We start from the raw sequence: 14338 nt of genomic DNA, 5'->3' as shown, positions 1-14338 counted from the left end.
CCTCATCATAAGCTGTAGACCACACTATCTACCAAGATAGTTCTCATCTACAGTGGGGAAAAAAGTATTTAGTCAGCCACCAATTGTGCAAGTTCTTCCACTTAAAAAGATAAGAGAGGCCTGTAATTTTCATCATAGGTACACGTCAACTATGACAGACAAAATGAGAAGAAAAAAAATCGTGAAAATCACATTGTAGGATTTTTAAAGAATTTATTTGCAAATTATGGTGGAAAATAAGTATTACTTTGTTATATACCCTTTGTTGGCAATGACACAGGTCAAACGTTTTCTGTAAGTCTTCACAAGATTTTCACACACTGTTGCTGGTATTTTGGCCCATTCCTCCATGCAGATCTCCTCTAGAGCAGTGATGTTTTGGGGCTGTCGCTGGGCAACACGGACATTCAACTCCCTCCAAAGATTTTCTATGGGGTTGAGATCTGGAGACTGGCTAGGCCACTCCAGGACCTTGAAATGCTTCTTACGAAGCTACTCCTTCGTTGCCCGGGCGGTGTGTTTGGGATCATTGTCATGCTGAAAGACCCAGCCACGTTTCATCTTCAATGCCCTTGCTGATGGAAGGAGGTTTTCACTCAAAATTTCACGATATATGGCCCCATTCATTCTTTCCTTTAAACCAGGGGTGTCAAAGTCAAATGGACGGAGGGCCAAATAAAAAATTTAGCTACAAGCCGAGGGCCGGACTGTTCGAATGTTCATTGAAAAATTTTTAAATGACGCATATAGTCTAGTGAACCTAATTGAACCTACTGAAAACCTAACAAATATATTCCAATATGATCAGATAAATAAAGCAATATTTTCTTATGGCTCTGTCAGTAATCTTTAATTTTCAACAGACACAAAAGACAAATTTCCTTTATATAAAAATCCCCATAACATGAACATTAAATGAAAGAAACCGGTATTCAAGGCACCATCAGTAGCCTATATTTTCTATTTTAGCAAAAGTGGGCTAAATTTACTTCAAAGAAAAAAACAATAATAGCAATTTTCTATCATCCACTCAACTGAAATATTTTTAAAATATAATTGGATTGAAATACAATAAAATAAAGTGCAAAAATCTATTAATCAAAAACAACACTTTGTTTAAGGAGAAGTAACATGCAGTGAAAACAAATATTAAACTTTAACTTTTAAACTTGAACTGAGTAAAAACTCTAAATATGTGATTGCACAGTAATGTTCACTTGTTTGAGGTTGAGGGTGATACTTGGTGGTGTCCCATCTTTTCCACAAGTTCATCAATGTTCGGGGTAAGGCTCTGAGCTGAGGAAATCCTCAGAATTGAGTGGAGGTGTTCAGCAGTAAGTCGACTTCTGTGTGATGTTTTGTTCAGGTTCATCAAAGAAAACAGTTGTTCACACAGGTATGTGCTGCCAAACATAGACAACGTTTGAGCAGCCTGGATGCGCAGCTGGGGCATTGTGTCGGGGAGGAAACGGGCGAACTCCGCAGCACCCACTGCCGCATATTTTGCCCTCAGTGCATCATTGCATTGGAGGTCAATCAACTCCATTTGGAGGTTTGGTGGTGAGCTTTCCACGTCAACAGCAAATGGGTTACCGAGCAGTTCCAACCTGCTTTTTTGTGCTTCAAAGTCAGCAAATCGGCGTCGAAAGTCAGCGGCAAGCATACCTATTTTATCAGCCAACTGTGCGCTCGGGAACAGAGTTGCCTTTTTTCTGGGCAAACTTCGTCACAAACTTTAATCATGCAGTTTTTGATGAAATCCCCCTCCGTAAATGGCCGGGCTGATTTAGCGATCTCTTCTGCCAAAATAAAACTGGCCTTGACAGCAGCCTGGCCTTGTGATTTGGCTTTTTTGAACAGAGCCTGTCGAGATTTGAGGCCTCGTTTTAATTCCTCTGCCTTTTGTAGCCTTTGTTCCATGTCCATATTCTTGTTTTTGTCCGCGTGTTTCGTTTCATAATGTCGTCTCAGATTATACTCTTTCAGTACCGCCACACTTTCTCCACACAGAAGACACACAGGTTTTCCAGCTACCTCCGTGAACATATACTCCGACTCCCACCTTGTTTGAAACCCCCGGTTCTCAGTGTCCACCTTCCGTTTTGCCATTTTTGATGGGTATCTGAAAGTTAATTTTACTGTGATGCTGACGACTGCTGTGCCAATAAATATTGAAATGAAGCAGCCTACTGCTCGGTGCGTCACCGTTGCATTGTGGGAAATGTAGTATTGGTGCGTGTAAAAGATCTGCGGGCTGCCGGCTTGCTGCGGTCTGCGGGCCGGTTCTAATAATAAATCAAGATCATCCCAGGGGCCGTAAAAAACCTTCTCGCGGGCCGGATGTGGCCCGCGGGCCTTGACTCTGACATATGTGCTTTAAACGGATCAGTCGTCCTGGTCCCTTTGCAGAAAAACAGCCCCAAAGCATGATGTTTCCACCCCCGTGCTTCACAGTAGGTATGGTGTTCTTTGGATGCAACTCAGCATTCTTTGTCCTCCAAACACGACAAGTTGAGTTTTTACCAAAAAGTTCTATTTTGGTTTCATCTGACCATATGACATTCTCCCAATCCTCTTCTGGATCATCCAAATGCACTCTAGCAAACTTCAGACGGGCCTGGACATGTACTGGCTTAAGCAGGGGGACACGTCTTGCACTGCAGGATTTGAGTCCCTGGCGGCGCAGTGTGTTACTGATGGTAGGCTTTGTTACTTTGGTCCCAGCTCTCTGCAGGTCATTCACTAGGTCCCCCCGTGTGGTTCTGGGATTTTTGCTCACCGTTCTTGTGATCATTTTGACCCCACGGGGTGAGATCTTGCGTGGAGCCCCAGATCGAGGGAGATTATCAGTGGTCTTGTATGTCTTCCATTTCCTAATAATTGCTCCCACAGTTGATTTCTTCAAACCAAGCTGCTTACCTATTGCAGATTCACTCTTCCCAGCCTGGTGCAGGTCTACAATTTTGTTTCTGGTGTCCTTTGACAGCTCTTTGGTCTTGGCCATAGTGGAGTTTGGAGTGTGACTGTTTGAGGTTGTGGACAGGTGTCTTTTATACTGATAACAAGTTCAAAACAGGTGCCATTAATACAGGTAACGAGTGGAGGACAGAGGAGCCTCTTAAAGAAGAATTTACAGGTCTGTGAGAGCCAGAAATCTTGCTTGTTTGTAGGTGACCAAATACTTATTTTCCACCATAATTTGCAAATAAATTCATAAAAAATCCTACAATGTGATTTTCTGGATTTTTTTCTCTCAATTTGTCTGTCATAGTTGACGTGTACCTATGATGAAAATTACAGGCCTCTCTCATCTTTTTAAGTGGGAGAACTTGCACAATTGGTGGCTGACTAAATACTTTTTTTCCCCAACTGTATATTATTTGTAGCCGTTTATTTACCACCACAAACCGATGCTGGCACTAAGACAGCACTCAACGAGCTGTATAAGGCCATAAGCAAACAAGAAAATGCTCATCCAGAAGCGGCGCTCGTAGTGGCTGGGGACTTTAATGCAGGCAAACTTAAATCCGTTTTACCTAATTTCTACCAGCATTTTACATGTGCAACCAGAGGAAAAAAATCTCTAGACCACCTTTACTCCACACACAGAGACACATACAAAGCTCTCCCTTGCCCTCCATTTGTCAAATCTGATCATAATTCTATCCTCCTTATTCCTGCTTACAAGAAAAAACTAAAACAGGAAGTACCAGTGACTTGCTCAATACGGAAGTGGTCAGATGACACGGATGCTACGCTACAGGACTGTTTTGCTAGCACAGACTGGAATATATTCCGGGATTACAGGCAATATCCGCACCGAGCTAAAGGCTAGAGTTGCCGCTTTCAAGGAGCGGGACACTAATCCGGATGCTTATAAGAAATCCGGCTATGCCCTCAGACGAACCATCAATCAGGCAAAGTGTCAATACAGGACTAAGATTGAATCCTACTACACCGGCTCTGTCGCTCGTCGGATGTGGCAGGGCTTGCAAACTATTACGGACTACAAAGGGAAACCCAGCCGCGAGCTGCCCAGTGACGCGAGCCTACCAGATGAGTTAAATGCCTTTCATGCTCGGTTTGAGGCAAGCAACACTGAAGCATGCATGAGAGCACCAGCTGTTCCGGATGACTGTGTAATCACGCTCTCCGTAGCCATACACAAAGCCACAGGGCCAGACGGATTAACAGGACGTGTACTCAAAGCATGTGCGGACCAACTGGCAAGTGTCTTCACTGACATTTTCAACCTCTCCCTGACCGAGTCTGTAGTACCTACATATTTCAAGCAGACCACCATAGTCCCTGTGCCCAAGACGGCGAAGGTAACCTGCCTAAATTATTACTGCCCGTAGCACTCACGTCGGTAGCCATGAAGTGCTTTGAAAGGCTGGTAATGGCTCACATCAACACCATCATCCCGGAAACCCTAGTCCCACTCCAATTCACATACCGCCCCAACAGATCCACAGATGACGCAATCTCAATCACACTCCACACTGCCCTTTCCCACCTGGACAAATGGAACACCTATGTGAGAATGCTGTTAATTTACTACAGCTCAGTGTTCAACACCATGGTGCCCACAAAGCTCATCACTAAGCTAAGGACCCTGGGACTAAACACCTCCCTCTGCAACTTGATCCTGGACTTCCTGACAGGCCGTCCCCAGTTGGTAAGGGTAGGTAACAACATATCTGCCACACTGATCCTCAACACTGGGGCCCCTCAGGGGTGTGTGCTTAGTCCTCTCCTGTACTCTCTGTTCACCCACGACTGCGTGGCCAACCACGACTCCAACACCCTCATTAATGTTGCTGACGACACAACAGTGGTAGGCCTGATCACTGACAACGATGAGAGCCTATAGGGAGGAGGTCAGAGACATGGCAGTGTGGTGCCAGGACAACAACCTCTCCCTCAATGTCAGCAAGACAAAGGAGCTGATCGTGGACTACAGGAAAGGAGGGCTGAACTGGCTCCCATTAACATTGATGGGGCTGTAATAGAGTGGGTCGAGAGTTTCAAGTCCCTTGGTTTCCACATCACCAATGAACTATCATGGTCCAAACACATGAAGCCAATCGTGAACAGGGCACGACAACACCTTTTCTCCCTCAGGAGACTGAAAAGATTTGGCATGAGTCCCCAGGTCCTCAAAGTTCTACAGCTGCACCATCGAGAGCATCCTGACCGATTGCATCACCGCCTGGTATGGCAACTGCTCGGCATCTGACCGTAAGGTGCTACAGAGGGTAGTGCGTACGGCCCAGCACATCACTGGGGCCAAGCTTCCTGCCATCCAGAACCTACAGTTGAAGTCGGAAGTTTACATAAACCTTAGCCAAATACATTTAAACTCGGTTTTTCACAATTCCTGACATTTAATCCTAGTAAAAATTCCCAGTCTTAGGTCAGTTAGGATCACCACTTTATTTTAAGAATGTGAAATGTCAGAATAATAGTAGAGGGAATGATTTATTTCAGCTTTTATATTCTTTCATCACATTCCCAGTGGGTCAGAAGTTTACATACACTCAATTAGTATTTGGTAGCATTGCCTTTAAATTGTTTAACTTGTGTCAAACGTTTCGGGTAGCCTTCCACAAGCTTCCCTCAATAAGTTGGGTGAATTTTGGCCCATTCCTCCTGACAGAGCTGGTGTAACTGAGTCAGGTTTGTAGGCCTCGCTCGCACACGCTTTTTCAGTTCTGCCCACAAATGTTCAATAGGATTGAGGTCAGGGCTTTGTGATGGCCACTCCAATACCTTGACTTTGTTGTCCTTAAGCCATTTTGCCACAACTTTGGAAGTATGATTGGGGTCATTGTCCATTTGGAAGACCCATTTGCGACCAAGCATTAACTTCCTGACTGATGTCTTGAGATGTTGCATCAATATATCCACATAATTTTCCTTCCTCATGATGTCATCTATTTTGTGAAGTGCACCAGTCCCTCCTGCAGCAAAGCACCCCCACAGGATGATGCTGCCACCCTGTGCTTCACGGGTGGGAGTGTGTTCTTCGGCTTGCAAGCACCCCCTTTTTCCTCCAAACATAACGATGGTCGTTATTGGCAAACAGTTCTATTTTTGTTTCATCAGACCAGAGGACATTTCTCCAAAAAGTACGATCTTTGTCCCCATGTGCAGTTGCAAACCGTAGTCTGGCTTTTTATGGTGGTTTTGGAGCAGTGGCTTCTTCCTTGCTGAGCGGCCTTTCAGATTATGTCGATATAGGACTCATTTTACTGTGGATATAGATACTTTTGTACCTGTTTCCTCCTTCACAAGGTCCTTTGCTGTTGTTCTGGGATTGATTTGCACTTTTCGCAGTACGTTCATCTCTAGGAGACATAACGGGTCTCCTTCCTGAGCGGTATGACGGCTGCGTGGTCCCATGGTGTTTATACTTGCATACTATTGTTTGTACAGATGAACGTGGTACCTTCAGGCATTTGGAAATTGCTCCTAAGGATGAACCAGACTTGTGGAGGTCTACAATTCATTTTCTGAGGTCTTGACTGATTTCTTTTCGTTTTCCCATGATGTCAAGCAAAAAGGCACTGAGTTTGAAGGTAGGCTTTGAAATACATCCACAGGTACACCTCCAATTGACTCAAATTATGTCAATTAGCCTATCAGAAGCTTCTAAAGCCATGACATCATTTTCTGGAATTTCCCAAGCTGTTTAAATGCACAATCAACTTAGTGTATGTAAACTTCTGACCCACTGGAATTGTGATACAGTGAATGAAAGTGAAATTATCTGTCTGTAAACAATTGTTGGAAAAATGTCTTGTGTCATGCACAAAGTAGATGTCCTAACCGATTTGCCAAAACTATAGTTTGTTAACAAGAAATTTGTGGAGTGGTTGAAAAACAAGTTTTAATCACTCCAACCTAAGTGTATGTAAACGTACGACTTCAACTGTACAGTCGTGGTCAAAAGTTTTGAGAATGACACAAGTATTGGTCTTCACAGTTCACTGCTTCAGTGTTATGAGATATTTTTGTCAGATGTTACTATGGTATACTGAAGTATAATTACAAGCATTCCATAAGTGTCAAAGGCTTTTATTGACAATTACATTAAGTTTATGCAAAGAGTCAACATTTGCAGTGTTGACCCTTCTTTTTCAAGACCTCTGCAATCCGCCCTGGCATGCTGTCAATTAAGTTCTGGGCTACATCCTGACTGATGGCAGCCCATTCTTGCATAATCAATGCTTGGAGTTTGTCAGAATTTGTGTTTTTTTTTTGTCCACCCGCCTCTGGAGGATTGACCACAAGTTCTCAATGAGATTAATGTCTGGGGAGTTTCCTGGCCATGGACCCAAAATGTTGATGTTTTGATCCTCGAGCCACTTAGTTATCACTTTTGCCTCATGGCAAGGTGCTCTATCATGCTGGAAAAGGCATTGTTCGTCACCAAACTGTTCTTGGATGGTTGGGAGAAGTTGCTCTCGGAGGATGTGTTGGTACCATTCTTTATTCATGTCTGTGTTCTTAGGCAAAATTGTGAGTGAACCCACTCCCTTGGCTGAGAAGCAACCCCACATATGAATGGTCTCAGAAGGCTTTACTGTTAGCATGACACAGGACTGATGGTAGCGCTCACCTTGTCTTCTCCGGACAAGGTGTTTTCTGGATGCCCCAAACAATCGGAAAGGGGATTCATCAGAGAAAATGACTTTACCCCAGTCCTCAGCAGTCCAATCCCTGTACCTTTTGCAGAATATCAGTCTGTCCCTGATGTTTTTCCTGGAGAGAAGTGACTTCTTTGCTGCCCTTCTTGACACCACGCCATCCTCCAAAAGTCTTCGCCTCACTGTGCGTGCAGATGCACTCACACCTGCCTGCTGCCATTCCTGAGCAAGCTCTGCACTGGTGGTGCCCCGATCCCGTAGCTGAATCAACTTTAGGAGACGGTCCTGGCGCTTGCTGGACTTTCTTGGGCGCCCTAACGCCTTCTTCACAGCAATTGAACCTCTCTCCTTAAAGTTCTTGATGATCAAATAAATCGTTGATTTAGGTGCAATCTTACTAGCAGCAATATCCTTGCCTGTGAAGCCCTTTTTGTGGAAAGCAATGATGACGGCATGTGTTTCCTTGCAGGTAACCATGGTTAACAGAGGAAGAACAATGATTTCAAGCACCACCCTCCTTTTAAAGCTTCCTGTCTGTTATTCTAACTCAGTCAGCATGACAGAGTGATCTCCAGCCTTGTCCTCGTCAACACTCTCACCTGTGTTAACGAGATAATCACTGACATGATGGGAGCTGGTCCTTTTGTGGCAGGGCTGAAATGCAGTGGAAATATATAATATTTTATATAATAATATTTTGGGGGGATTAAGTTCATTTTCATGGCAAAGAGGGACTTTGCAATTCATTGCAATTCATCTGATCACTCTTCATGACGTTCTAGAGTATATGCAAATTGCCATCATCAAAACTGAGGCAGCAGACTTTGTGAAAATTAGTATTTGTGTCATTCTCAAAACATTTGACCATGACGGTGTCAGAGGAAGGCCCAAAAAATGGTCAAAGACTCCAGTCACCCAATTCATAGACTATTCTCTCTCCTACCGCACGGCAAGCGGTACCGGCGGCGCCAAGTCTAGGACCAAAAGGCTCCTTAACAGCTTTAATTTTTTACTGAAGTTTATTTAGTAAATCTTTTCTTAACTATATTTCTTACATTTTTGTCATTTAGCAGACGCTCTTATCCAGAGCGACTTACTAACTGTGAGTGCATACAGTTTTTCATACTGGCCCCCCGTGGGTAACGAACCCATCACCCTGGCGTTGCAAGCACCATGCTCTACCAACTGAGTTACAGGGGACTACATGAACTGCATTGTTGGTTAAGGGCTTTTAAGTAAGCATTTCACGGTAAGGTCTAAACCTCTTGTATTCGGCGCATGTGACAAATACAATTTGATTTGATTTGATTTGAAGTTGCTGCGCCAAGAAACAAACAATATACTTTAATGTCTAATCAAGATCATCAACCGACTCAACAAAAAAAAATCCCCCTAGACAGGGAAAGGCATGGCATCTTGGAGTGCAGCACTGACTACCTGACCTGGCTTGGGTTACGCCAAGAGCAAACCATGTGCTCCTCATTTATAGGGAGGGGCACAGGTGTACTCAATCAGAGCACATTCAACAGAATATAAATACTCAAAATTACTACTTGTAACAGGGCAATCCTGACCCTGTTACATATATATAAGCCTATGGTCAATGGTTTTATGTGTGGAGATTTACTTGTGCAGCTCACAAGGCCCCTTGATGATGTGAGGACTGAGGCAATTGCCTCTTCTGCCTAATGGTATGTCCGCCACTGTGGATGACCAGATGAGAGCTTGTCTGGAGGCAAGTATAGAGGTTGTGCAGCATTGAAATGCCAATGTATTTCTTTGAGGGCAACTATTTTTAGGACCAGTCTGTTGAGGACAAATATTTGGGCTGTGGTAGTCTTTACTGAGAAGGTATGTGTTACATTGACCGTGTTCGAGAGCATCACATCCATGATGCATTGTGGGTAAATGGTGATTGACTGATCTACAAATAATAATGAGTAGTTATTTATGATGCAAGGTGATTTGAAGATTAGTCAGTCAGCAGATCGCTTGCACTGTTGGCTGCAATGTCGAACAAGCCCATTAATAATTTCAGGGAGGGGCGGCAGGTAGCTTAGTGGGTGAGAGCGTTGTGCCAGTAACCGAAAGGTTACTGGTTCTAATCCCCGAGCCGACTGGGTGAAAAATCTGTCGATGTGCCCTTAAGCAAGGCACTTAACCCTAATTGCTTCTGTAAGTCGCTCTGGATAAGAGTGTCTGCTAAATGACTAAAATGTAGAAAAATGTATTTGACAGATTACTTTTATTGCAGACTTTACAGGAACACAATGACAACATGGCATTGAAATGTGCACAGAGAAACGGCAACCAGTCATCCGTCTGTTGGCATTCCAAAATACTATTACTGTAGTATTTTACTGGTGGTTCCTCTCTATAAAAAAAGAAAATATGATTCATATAATTACAAAGGGGTCCTTATATTCCAAACCCCAAAAGGCATAGCCTAGTGCAAAATCAGTTGAGAACTTCACAGATTGTGGTTATACCTTCTCTATTAGTCTATAGGCCGATACATGTTATTTTCTGACCAGCCTCACACATTTAAACAAAAATAAATCAAATTTAAACAAAGATGAAAAGATATTGAAGAGAGGTGGATAGCTACCAATGTGACAATCAACAGTTTCACAGTCACAATGAAACTACACTGTATAAAAGGTTCAAGGGGACATTTCTCCACCTAGTGGTTAACAACAAAAATAGAAACATGCAGAAAGATACTGAAGGATGATCAGCTTTTCAAGCTTGTGCCTTGATTCAAGGTAAATTATTTGTATACATGTATGGCTTTTGAACACAATTTTAAATTATATCAGGACATTTTCACAAATCTAACATGGAGCTAAAATACTTTTACTTGGAACATTTTGTAGATTCACTTTTGTAGGCACTTGATTACCTTTGCATAGCTCTTCACTATATGTACCTGAGTGCATACAACACTCTGTAATTATTGGTCTAAGCGTCTGTTGAATGGAGAGAAATCCGTTTTTTTGGCACAACTGTTCTGACTTCTGACTGGAAGATAATGCTTGTGCTATGTTACTGTTTGTATGCCATCAGGATTAAACACAGAGAAAACAGTTGCTCCTGCTATATTTGAAGGTGATATAATGCCCAGTGGATTGCATTGCAGGGATGTGTGTCACAATTTCACTTTCCAAACCACATGACAGCTGCAAATAGCCTCCATCACTGGATGCCAGGGATCAGGGGGCAACACTGTTTGGTCAGACCCCTGAGGATAAGGTTTTGTCCTCCTATGACAGCAGTGTATGCATGTGTGTGTGTGTTCTTGCATGCGTGTTTCCATTTGCGTGCTTGTAAATGTTTGTGCTATTATAATGGGCAGCTGGATAGACAGTGGGACAGTTTTTAGCATACTGAATGTGCAAGTTTAATGTACAATATTCTCAGACTTTAAAGGTACTTTAAAACATCAAAAACAAACAATGTGCAATTATCTGTAATTTATTTCAAGGCTTATTCCACACAGTGATTTAAAAGGTATATTTATATTTTGCATTTGATTACAGTTATCACAGTCCATGTTTCAAGCTTGGCCAGCCACTTGTTGCTCTAACAAAAACAACCAGTTCTCCCAGCACCAACGGTCTCAAAGCTCAGTCCAATATGCTGAATTTTATCAAGATCCATTCAACCCACTCCCAGGGAGCTTACAGACCCCAATGTCTTTCTACCTATAGTGGTCTTGGAGCTCTAGGCCAGGCAACCCTCCACAGTTCCCCCAGATTTGGGCTGAATGGAGCCCTTCACAGTTTGCTAACACATCTATCTTGAGCCCCAGTGTCTGTCTTGCCTGCTCCCCTTCTCTGTCTCTGGCTGGGTATATAGACCCATCCTGCTCCACTCTCCCCTAAGCAGGGCCTTTGTGTGTGTCAGAAAGTCCTGTCCTCTCCCTCCGCACCTTCTCAGCCCCTCTCTGTCTCTCTCTCTCTCTCTCTGTCTGTCTGTCTGGTTCTACACGGCCAGGTCGTCTGGTCGGATCCGGCTACTGGTGCCGCTGGTCTTGCTGAGGCGCTGTTTGTCCTTCAGGTACCCAGCATGCAGTAGGGGTGGTGCAGAACACCCGCTGGCCTTCTCTCCTGGCGCCTGGGTGTAGTTCATCCTCAGGAACCCTCCCTCTCCCTCCAGGTCGTCATGGGAATGGTGGCGCTCGGTGGCCATGTTGACGGAGTTCTGCTGGTGCGCCATTCTGTTGTTGAAGGGGTGAGAAGGCATGGAGTTCATGGGGTTCACAGGGGTCAAGGGGGTCATCGTCCCCGACAACACCAGGCACTGGCTGAAGTCAGGGGGAGGGGTGCAGCCCAGGGAGTTGTGACTGGTCGAGGTGTCAGGGTCCCTGGTGAAGGGGATGGCCACAGTGTTATGAGTGGTGTTTTTGAGGGAGGCGCGAGTGCGCCTGCACTTCCTGTACCGCCTGTAGGCCAGGTGGTAGAGCTCGACCACAGAGAGGAGTAGGGAGACACCTGCCACCACCAGCATGAAGACGATGAATACATTCTTTTCTGTGGGCCGGGACATGTAGCAGTTGACTGGGTTGGGGCAGGGCCAGGCCTTGCAGTGGTACAGAGCCCTGAGGAAGACTCCATAGATCATGTACTGGATCACGATGAAGATCACCTCCATCACCGTGCGGATCAGGATGCTCAGAATGTACGTGGATAACAGCGCCCCCCGCAGGCGAACCCGCCCAGATGCCTCCAGCGCCTTCCCACAATCCCTCTGCTGGAGGTACGCCTTCTCCCCCGATACGCTCCCCCCCTCTCCCCTCTCCTCCTCCTCCATCCCCTCCCTCTTCTCCTGCTCCCTCCTCCTGCGTTTCTCATCCCTCCGCACTATGTGCATGGCGTGGCCCATGTAGATCAGTGACGGTGTGGACACAAAGACGATCTGTAGGACCCAGTAGCGGATGTGTGCGATAGGAAACGCCCGGTCATAACAGACGTTGGTACAACCGGGCTGCTGGGTGTCGCACAGGAAGTCACTCTGCTCGTCTCCCCAGGAGGACTCAGCGGCTGTGCCCAGGACCAGGATCCTGAAGATGAAGAGGACGGTGAGCCACACCTTCCCCACCGACGTGGAATGTTCCTGAACCTCCTCCAGGATGTTCCCCAGGAGACTCCAGTCCCCCATGTCTGCTCACTGGTCACTGGTCACTGGCACACCTGAGAGAGGAGGAGAGGGAGAGAGAAAGATAGAGAGGGGCAGGGTATGGGTAAAGGAGAGAGAGAGAGATGGGTCAAGGAGGGAGGGAGAGAATGGAGAAGAGATAGAAAGATAGGTAGTGAAGAAAGAAAATGGGGAGAGTAAAGAAAGGAGACAAAATGTAGATTGTGATCAACCATGACAGCCTAGAGACTCTCCATTATCCTGGTGATTAGATGACCCGTGTGTGTGTGGCATGGTATAAATAGCCTGTGATCAGCCTGGAGACTTGGACATGACACAACGGCCTGAGAATGAACCTTTTCCCATGACACACACAAACACACTGTATGTTTTAGGGCATTTTGAAGTAAATAGTGAGGTTGTTTCTGAGAAATTATATTTGGATGTTTTTGTTGCTATCCCTGACACTGACACATTATAACCCATATACTGTATGACAGACAGAGAGGTTGATGGGCCATAGGGCAGCACAAGGCTAGGAGCTAGTAGTCCCTAATGTTACGAATGGAATGATGTGACAATCTCCATCATCTTCTCCATCTTGCCTGGAGCACATGGCAACAGTCCTTGGTCACCATGTTTGAACCGGTTAATTGACACCTTTGATGTTTGACGTTTTATGTTTTTCACTCTCTCTACACTTTCCATCTCTCTGTTCCACTCCTCCTGTGATTTGTATGTGTGCGTGTGTGTGTATGTGTGTGCGTGTGTACGTGCCATTGCCCCTTGACCCCAGTGTGAGTGAGAGCTAGGGTGAGACCCAAACATGGCAGTGACAGGCTGGTGTGTGTCTAATGCCCCTATAAGGCATCTCAGCAGACAGTTTTATGGGTGTCATAAATGCCCCAATCATCCAAGGGTTAAACCAATCCATCAGTTCCTCAACAGGAAACATCAGAGGGACAGAGACAGAGAGCTGTCTAAATAAATACCCAGAGCACGATTTAGGATGGCAATGAGTAACTAATAACAAACGAGTTAGAGCAGAAAGGATGACGGTAGAACAGTCTGAGAGGTTTTTCCACCAATTCAGCCTCAGACTCACTGGTACCACTAAGTACTCGCTAAGTGAACTGATCTGAATTTTACTACAAATACTTCACACATACAAATACACACAAACTTATCTTACCTTGTGTGTCATATCCCATTGATAGTAATCCATAAAGCTGTTTTGAAATGTTTGTTCAATTTCTCTTAAAACATGGTTAAGACTGTACGTTGAGTAGGACAGTGGCTCCATCGTATCTGCCTCTCTCACCCTCGCTGTGAAGTGACCATGACCATGAGAAGTTTGGCAGTTCTCTCTCCCTGGTTTATGGCAGTAGGATGGAAACTCGGTCCAGGCAGAGTCAGTGCTCTTATCCCCCCAGGCGGATGGCGTTTCAGGGAGTGGAGAGGGGCAGAGGCGGTGAGGTGGGGAGGAGGGGAGGGGAGAGGGTCAATGAGACTGGGGCACTGGAAAAAGCAGAACTATGAGAACAAGAGAG

At 45.0% G+C, this 14338-nt stretch overlaps 1 protein-coding gene across 1 annotated transcript; it reads right to left on the bottom strand.

Moving 5' to 3' along the window:
- Positions 1-11617: 11617 nt before the first annotated feature.
- Positions 11618-14026, bottom strand: LOC311122277 (gap junction alpha-5 protein-like). Its single transcript, XM_084196665.1, has 2 exons — positions 13981-14026; positions 11618-12844 (listed from the first exon to the last, which is right to left on the bottom strand). Exon 2 carries the CDS (start codon positions 12810-12812, stop codon positions 11637-11639), a length of 1176 nt encoding a protein of 391 aa, XP_084052791.1. The 5' UTR covers positions 12813-12844; positions 13981-14026; the 3' UTR covers positions 11618-11636.
- Positions 14027-14338: the final 312 nt, after the last annotated feature.

This window comes from Coregonus lavaretus, assembly GCF_964263955.1.
Source record: "Coregonus lavaretus genome assembly, contig: HAP1_SCAFFOLD_1996, whole genome shotgun sequence".
NCBI lineage: Eukaryota > Metazoa > Chordata > Actinopteri > Salmoniformes > Salmonidae > Coregonus > Coregonus lavaretus.
This window is presented reverse-complemented; position numbering and strand designations above follow the sequence as displayed.

Excerpts from the sequence above, each read along its gene's own strand:
- LOC311122277 (XM_084196665.1), bottom strand. The coding sequence starts at position 12,812 with ATGGGGGACTGGAGTCTCCTGGGGAACATCCTGGAGGAGGTTCAGGAA.